This window comes from Branchiostoma lanceolatum, chromosome 2, assembly GCF_035083965.1.
Source record: "Branchiostoma lanceolatum isolate klBraLanc5 chromosome 2, klBraLanc5.hap2, whole genome shotgun sequence".
Lineage (NCBI taxonomy): Eukaryota > Metazoa > Chordata > Leptocardii > Amphioxiformes > Branchiostomatidae > Branchiostoma > Branchiostoma lanceolatum.
This window is the reverse complement of record NC_089723.1, coordinates 34,762,619-34,771,792: the sequence shown is the minus strand read 5'-3', so window position 1 is coordinate 34,771,792 and position 9,174 is coordinate 34,762,619. Positions and strand designations below refer to the sequence as shown.

Genomic DNA, 9,174 nt, shown 5'->3' with positions numbered 1-9,174 from the left:
CTCATTTTCATCAATCCCATATCATAGTCGCTGACTAACTCAATGAAGGTATTTGTTGACTTACACTAGCATGAAGTAAACAATTACTATTACTATCGTAAAGGTCTCTTAGGTTTTTCAATCACCTACCATGCACTATTAGTATACATTGTAGTATGGCAATTAATAAGTTAGACGTTTGTTCCAAATTTCTTCAACTATCATGGCACAGGAGAGAAGAAAAAAAGACTTCTATCAAAATTTGCAAAAAAATGCCAGAAAATCGCTCCTGAGCAGAAATTGAGTTGACTTCATATCTAGACTTGTTTAGAATTCACATTTCGTGATTTTACAGTGTAAGCAAATTTGCACGATTTGCTGGAGTACTATGTTCCTAGTAACTACCCTTGTACACCCTGATACAGTTGTTCCCACTATCCACCACGACCACCTGCCCCTGGGGAGTCAGCGCCACCCCCTCGGGATGGTTCAGTCCGTTGGCCACGGTCGCCTTGTACACGCCTGCCACGTCCAGCACCTCCACGCTGTTACCATGGTAATCCGCCACGATGATGTTCCGCGCCTTGTCCAGGCAGATGCCGCCGGGCCCGACCAGTCTCTTCTGGCGGAAGACCCAGCTGCCGTCCCCGCGGAACTCCTGCCAGCCCGCGTTCCACTGAGACTTCAGGCTGTGCCGCTGGTCGAGGACTCTGATGAAGCCGTTGGTGAAGTCAGACACGTACACCTAGAACACACAGATAATAAAAAGAAAAATTAATATCATTACACGTTAATTCGTGGATTAAACTTGGTCTCTACTAGACAAAAAATACGCTGGCTATATAGATGATATTTGCCGCTAGGGGTTGGCCACCATAGGTTTTCATTTGCAGGCAAGGGGGAAATGTTACCTTTACCGTAAACTGACTTTCCTGGCCAATTATTCCCATTTTGCCGAATTTTACGATCCCTTACCCCCGTAGGAAGGCCTGATGGAGGCTGGATCCAACTGGCCTAGTGGCTATACTGGTGGACCCAAGTTCGAGAGACATTGGTGATGATACCAAGTCAGACACGTACACCTAGACATAAAGGATAACATCACGTTTCCTTTCGTAGGGGCGCCGTACCTCAGCAATCATCTTCTCCAAATGATACCTTGTGTACTGTGTATTTTGAGATGAGTGGTAATTTTGCTTCCAAATGCCGAGCTTCTAAAACGTATGTTGGTCATTAACTAGGAGTTTCAAATGCTCATCTTCTCATCCTCTATCATATTAGTATTTGAAATCACGGTTCTTTACACCTGAACATAAAACAATATTGTTACTGATAACTGATATTTCAATGGCCCCACCATACCCTCTTTTATCACGGACCTCTAATAGCGGCTCCTACCTTGTAATCATTTCACCATTTCCGAGAGTCTACGTCAAAAACCGGTATTATCTTTTACAGCATAGATTACTTTATAGGTTAATACAACACTGAAGGATGGTAAGATGGTCGGTTTATTTGTTATCATCGGATGTGATCAGCGAGAGGCGAATTCCTAATACAGATGTTTATTGTAGTGTTTATTGTAGGTCAGCAAGTTTTAGAAGCTGGGTATATTTCTACAGGGAGGGGTTGCTAACCTTCAACGTGCTCGAGGCACCTTCTCAAACACGGGGCCTCACTTTACATCCCTTCCGAATGACAGGTGCAGCCCCAACCGAAATGCCCTGCCCTATATCTTTTTTTTTTTTTTTTTTTTTTTTTTTTTTTTTTTTTTTTTTTTTTTTTTTTATTCAAGAAAATACACAGATACAGATAAGTACAAATATACATGACAAACTATGACAAACAGTCTGAAAAAACAAAAAAGCGTGCCTTTTAACGAGATAACAAAATACTAATATACTGAACCAAGAATAACAAACTTAAAGTGTAACAGTTGACAGAACATGAAAAACAATAAGAATCTAATCCATACATAAAGTTCCCCACTTACCCCGATGCTTCTCCAGCTTCCCTCTCCGAGATGCAATAAGAAACTCTGTTTTCTGATAGAAAGATACTAGTTTTTTGAAAGATTGCAAATGTAAACATTTAAAGCGCCTGGACCGAAAGATAAAGACTTTGCCCAGTAAAATAATGATATTTTTTAAAGGAGATGTATTTAAGGACAGTTCACCAAAAATAACCATAAAAGACGTTAAATCTAAAGTTAGACCGACTTCATGGGTCAACCAATTTTCCACTTCAATCCAGAAAGCAATAACATGAACACACTCCCAAAAGACATGTACATAGGTTTCCTCATCATTATTGCAAAACGAGCAGGAATTTGACTCAGTCAAATTCCACGTTCGAAGAATTTTATTGCAGGGTAAAAACTTATAAATCAAACGGTATTGGAAGTACCTCAAACTTGGGTCAATAGTAGATTTAATGATATTTGTAAAGACCATTTTCCAAGGCACATGTGTATCAAAATAGTCAAACCAAGATAGTCTAATTTTGTGCGCCACGGTAATTTGATTATTACATACAAGAAAATAATTATACACGGCTTTGTTGATCTTAACATGTTTTAACCAATCGTAGTTCTTTTGAGATATCATGCATACTAAATTCTTTGTATGTTCCCTGCTAAGTAGATTCTTCCATCTCGACGGAATGGCGGATATGATCTGTTGATAACGTAGTTGGTCACAAATATTCGTGTACATTAAACAGAATTCATGGTACGACATCAGAAGGCCGTCATTAGATAATAAGTCATTAACAAAGATTATATTTTTATTCAACATAGCAGTAAAGAAAATAGGTTTATTATCAATAACAATGTTTGAATTATTCCAGAGTATTTGTCGTCTAACCCCATCTGGCGACGTGGGTTCCAAATGTTGAAATTCGTACCAGGCATCAAGAACTTGAGATAGAAATGTTGTAAGATTTAGAGATGTGACGGAGAGCAGATGAAAAAAGGGTAGTAAACTCAAACGGAGGCGGGGGTGAGAAATTATTGACCGCGAAACAAACCACTCAGGATGAAAATACAATTTTGGCACCCATGACGCTTTCATTGTTTTATCATATATTCGCAAATTTCTCAAATTTAACCCCCCATTTTCAACCGAGTTATACAAGACTTTACGTGCCACTCTTTCAGGGCCATCGTTCCAAATGAAGGAAAAGATTTTCTTCTCACACCTTTTGAAAAACAAGTCATCCGGCGATGGTAAAACTTGAAATAAATTAGTAAACTGGGAAACCACCAGAGAATTAACAATGGTGATTTTACCGTATAATGATATGGATTTACCTTTCCAAGGGCGCAGTACGGTATCCAACCCTTCTAGTCGGGGCTCAATATTTACATTGACAATACTATTCATGTCGATAGGTATATGAATACCTAATATGTCTACTCCACCATCAACCCACTGTAAAGGTAAGTGCGTAGGCAGACGAAAATTAGAAGACTTCAGACAACCTAATCGCAAAATTTTACATTTGTCGGCATTTAAGTAAAGACCAGAGATTTCTGAGAAATGTTCTAGATCGGACAACAGGGCGTAAAATGACTCAAGGTTTGGTTCGAACGGAAAATTTGAGTCGTCAGCATATTGAGAAACTTTAGTGCATTTGCCCTTAACGTTTAAACCCCGAATAGAATTATTAGATCTTATCTTGATAGCAAGAATCTCCACTGCCATTATAAAAAGATAAGGGGACAGGGGGCACCCTTGGCGCACGCCCCGATGTAATAAAAAGGGTTTTGAAACGTAACCATTATTAATGACGGAACTTTGTGTTTTTTCATAAATAACCTTAACCCACTTTATCAGTTGAGGACCAAAATTAAAAAATTCTAGACATTTGAACATGAAATCCCACCTTAAGCTATCAAATGCTTTTTTATAGTCTGCAATAAATATTAGCCCGGGTTTATCCTCATTATCATAGTGCTCTATAGTGTCAATTAACCGTCTGATGTTATCCCCAATGTACCTGCCCTTAATGAATCCAGTCTGATCTTCGTCTATTAAGTGTGTAATTACATTTTTTATTCTAAGTGCTATACATTTCGACAAGATCCTAGTGTCACAACATAAAAGAGTAAGGGGGCGCCAGTTGTCGATAGTAGTTGGATCCTTGTCTGCACCCTTGCTGTCCTTTTTTAAAAGTAGCGAAATAAGTCCATGCCTTTGCGTGCCAGAGAGACACCCATTGACGAATGAATAATTGAAGCATTCTAGCATAGGGTTTTTAAAGACATCAAAAAATATTTTATATACATCTACTGGTATGCCGTCTAAGCCTGGTGATTTACCAGATGTGAATGACAAAATGGCCTTTTGCAATTCTTCTTCAGTTATAGTACCTTCACAATTAGTTTGTTGTTCATGGGACAATCGTTTTCCATACTGAGGAGGAAAGAAATCCTCACAGTTGGCCTGGGTGAGGGATATTGGTAACTCCTCAAAAGAATATAATGCGGAATAAAAGTCAACCTGATCGGATAGAATGTCGTTTGGATCAGAGATGATTTCTCCAGACGGTCTTTTGATGCTTTGAATATTTTTCCTGGCATAGTTTCTATGGACTAAATTCATAAAATATTTAGTGCACCTTTCACCTAGCTCCATCCAGCGTGATTTCGATCTGATCAGGAGGCCATTTAAACGTTCATTATAAAGAGATTCAAGTAATTTTTGCTTACAAGAAAATTCGTCAAGCTGGGCAGCTGTCGGGCAGGTGACACTGTCAATCTGACACTGCAACATGTTAATTTCATCTATAAGTCGTTTTTCTTTAATCAAGTACTGTTTCTTTTTCCATGTTGAAAATTTAATGCAATGCCCTCGAAAGAAACATTTTGCTGCATCCCATACTAATTGAGGGTTGGCTGTATTAACATTATTTTCAAAAAATTCGGACATGAGTTGTTTTATCTGCACAACAAATATTCGGTCATCGAGAAGAGATTGATTGAATTTCCAATACCCAGGGCCACGTGGAAAATCTGCAGTAACGAAGGACAAAGTGATCAAGTTGTGATCAGATTTAAACTTATCTGCAATACTACATTTGGTGACTCTATTCAGCAGTGAAAAGGAGATGAGAAAGTAATCAAGTCTACTGGCCTGAAGTCCGCGTCGCCAGGTGTACCGAACAGAACTTGGATTCCGGAAGCGCCAGACGTCGTGTAAATCAAATTTCCCTTTTAACTCAGAAATCGCTTCAAGCGCATTGGGATGGTAATTATGCCGGCGGGTACCTGATCTGTCCATGGATGTATTTTGAACAGTATTAAAATCCCCTACTACCACTAGACTCTCATAACTTATTTCAAATGTGTCTACTTCATCTTCCAAGTCCTTGAAGAAAGAAGGAGAGTCATTGTTGGGTGCATACAAATTAACCAGACAGAAACGTAATTTATCTACTTCAATATCAAGAATAATCCACCTCCCACTTTCATCAGTCTTTATCTGATGAACATGAGAGCTGGTGTTGTTTTTTATCAGGATAGCTACTCCCCTCTGACTAGAAGTCCCATGAGAAAAATATATTTGGCCCCCCCACTCGCTCTTCCATGTTGCTTCATCTTTTGTAGTGGAATGTGTCTCTTGAATACAGTAAAAGTGGTACGGCTTGTCTCTTAACCAAGTAAAGAGTCCTCTGCGTTTATAGGAATCGCCCAGCCCGTTACAATTATAACTACTAATAAGACATTCTACCTTAGTCATATCATCTGGGAAAGGAAACGTCTCGGAGAGAGGAGCTGGGAGAAGTCATCGGGGCACTGGATTCCCACTGATGTAGATGATGATCTAAAGGGAACATAAACTAAGGGAACAAATGATAATAAAATTGAACTGTAAAACACAACTCTTAACGATGCCCTATATCTTAACTGGGATCTACCAGTTCTCCAGTTGCCAACTATTTGGAACAAGGAGCTCAACTGTTAGGCTGCTACCATGGCCAGTTGAGCTACAGGGACGGACATCGCCTTATCGCAATGAGATAGAACTTTAAACGGTTAATAATGCCCGAAGGTACTTCCTAATGTTGGTAAGAAATAAATCTTAATGGCACATTTAGATCCAAAAACTTGAAACAAAGAGACACCTTTCCGGTCTTCGATGTCATGAACCACACAGACATACATGTATGCCTCAAAGCAAGTAATAGAAAAACTGCCAATTATGGAAAGTAACAATCAGCCTCTAAAATAACAACTCAAATCCGCTGCTGTTGTGTCCAAAACAGTCCTAGTGTTGTTTGAAGCCGATAATTACATATAACATGGTTTTTTAATAGCCATGATTATAGTACTGTCTCTACTGATGTGCAGTGATTGGCATAGGTTCTAATTACATGTTGTAGGTTGCAATTTTCGGTACAAAGTAGGTCAAAGTACCGTTCAGGTGTTCTAAATGTTGACAGAAAAAAAAAAGACTGGTTGCACGCAAATAAAAACCCAATGGAGTAATCGCCAAGTATGTTTTTAAAGGGACCAGTCAGATCACAGAAAACATTCAGGTGTTGTCAGAATCAAGTGGTCTAAAAACGGACCAAAGTGAGTCGAAGGCTAGGAAACAACTGTGCTTAAATGAATAATAATGAATATCTATCATTGCACAGATGTTCACACAAAAATATCACACGCGAGGGAGTGAAGGGTAAACAGAGATACTTAGATTGTGAAACGTATCAAAGTCTACCCACTAGACGGCGGTTGCTGAGCGACCGTTGAGCGACCAGAATTGGATTTGTAGTATGATTTTATTTGCTAGCCCTTAAAGACAACAAAACATAGAATCCTTCGTTCTTTATCTATGAAATTTGTTGAGCCCCCTGTTAAATGTTTGGTCGCTGAGCGGTCGCAGCCTCTAGAGGAAAGGGGTAAGGCAGAAAAAGAAATAAGTACTCACTCGGCTATCATCATCCGTGCAGAGGTAGTGTGAGTACCCAGGATCATCACTGGTAACGTCACAGGTAGCCGACATGACACCTGTTCGTGTGAAGGTCTTCACCGCGCCGGTATCCGTCACCGCCACGCCGCCATGTTTGTAAACCGCAACCCCTGTTGGCTCCCTGAGTTGGCCACCTCCGATCTTTCCTATCAGCTTCCCCTCGATGGTAAATAGCTTCACGATCTTGTTTCCCTTGTCGGTGACCATGACTCGGTCGTCTGTTGTCGTGGCGACGTCGTGAGGGTGGCTGAAGGCGTCGTCCGTCGATCCGTAAAACCCGAACGCGCGCACGAATACGCCGCTACTGTCGAACACCTGGATTCGGTGGTTTCCGGTGTCTGCCACGATGATGTGCCCGGCTGAGCTCACGGCGACTCCACTAGGGTGCTTGAACTGTCCGTGTTGTGCGCCCCAATCTCCGAACTTTAACACGAGTTCTCCAACAGTGCGGGAGTCTAACTCCCCTACCCCCAACTTGATCAGTTCCCCGATCCCTCCGTACGGTCGGAACTTTATCAGCCCCGAGCGGTTTTGGTCAACTCTGGGTCGCTCCATCTTCGTCAACTCTGACAGCCTGGCTGCCATCTCGTTACGCATGGATAAAATCTCGAAGTCTGTTCCGATATCTAGAACCTTCTCGGAGAAGCTGCATCCACCCTCAATGTCATTTAGCGTCATTTCAACCCGACTTTTGGCCGCCGACAGTTCCTTAAGCTGCTCGTTGTAGATCGTCTCGACTTGATTCTTAAGTTCGTCTTTCTTCCGTTGTGTGTCTGTTACCAGACTGGCCACCCATTCTTCTATATCCTTCAGCGTCCCCTCCTTGGTATCTCGTAGTCCGGTCTCCTCGGTTTCCAGCCGTTCCTTGGTCTCTTCTAGACCTTCTACCATCCCCCTGCACGATGTGAGCAGGTCTTGGATCTCGTCTTTCCTTGACGCCAGGGCGTCCTTGAAGTACACGTACTTGTGGTCTGGCTTGCTGTGGTCTAGCACTGTACAGTCCCGGCAGATGGGCTTGTGGCACGTCTCGCAGTAGAACCTCATGGTTTCTCCCTCGTGTACCGGACAGGAGGTGGCTTTGGTGTAGGCTCGGATCTGTGCGCCCCCTCCCTCGGAGCTCAGCTCCTTTATTGACAGCACGGTGTGATCGCGCGTCACCCTCAGCTTGGCGTGGACGCCATGACAGTGAACACACAGGAAGTCCTCGCACTCCATACAGCGGGAACTGGCCGACCGGCTGCAGCTTCCACAAGCCACGAACCCCTTCACCTTGAACGTCTTCAGCGTCGACAGGGCCTCCAGGAGATTGGAGACGAAGAAGTTGTCCTTAAGACCGTCCGCGCCCGTCGCAGGCGTCGCCGTCTCCTGACGACAAAGCGGGCAGAGGAACGTCTTGATACTGACACGCGGGTTCTTCTTAAGGTAGCTCTGCAGACACGTCAGACAGAAGGTGTGCAGACAGGACAGCACCTTCGGACGCTTGAAGGTGTCGTGACAGATCTGGCACTTCAAGAAGTCCTCGCTGATCTGAGACAACAGTGAAGACGCCATGTTCTCTCTCTATGTTGTTCTCCCTCTCTTTGTATGTTATCGACCACGCGCTCTAACACGCACTGTAGCTACCTGACCGGTTTCGAGCGCATTTATAGGGTAATTATAAGGCAACCTACGCTGTCTCGTGTGGGCAAACGCGCCGCTATATACCCCGGAGGCGTTCATTATCGACTAGTCAACAAACGCTCTAATCTAAGGCGCGGTCTTTAACAACATGCTTTAACCAGCTATGCAGCTATTTTCACTTCGATGAATTATGGATACCTATCAAGTATCAATAGCCAAGTAATCACCGGTGATATTGATAAGGACAGTTGTACGGCTATGGTATATTGTTGTTAGATTCGTACCAGATGGCGCTAGCTCAGTCTGTAGGACAAACTACCCATCCATCAAAGGCGCCGAAGGCTGTTGTCATTTACCTGACGACATGATAACAGGTAACGCCGGCCTCACGTGGGCGTTTCTGACTCATTCCGCAACATTTCAGCCCACAATGGCTTTTAGAACAGAACAAACGGACTCTAAGTGATTCTGAATGTCGGCACACCCAAGTACTTGAGCCAACTTTCTATAACCACTGAGAAACAGGCAGGAACGGGCAGATGACTGTAAGGGTCAAATACCAACAAGAATGTGAAGGACAAGTTTGGATCCAGGCGCATCT

At 42.6% G+C, this 9,174-nt stretch overlaps 1 protein-coding gene across 1 annotated transcript; it reads right to left on the bottom strand.

The window, feature by feature from the left end:
- Nucleotides 1–338: 338 nt before the first annotated feature.
- LOC136428817 (tripartite motif-containing protein 3-like) lies at nt 339–8,586 on the bottom strand. The gene is made up of 2 exons (XM_066418582.1): nt 6,912–8,586; nt 339–724 (listed from the first exon to the last, which is right to left on the bottom strand). The coding sequence occupies exons 1-2, from the start codon at nt 8,502–8,504 to the stop codon at nt 374–376; spliced, it is 1,944 nt and encodes a 647-aa protein (XP_066274679.1). The 5' UTR covers nt 8,505–8,586; the 3' UTR covers nt 339–373.
- Nucleotides 8,587–9,174: the final 588 nt, after the last annotated feature.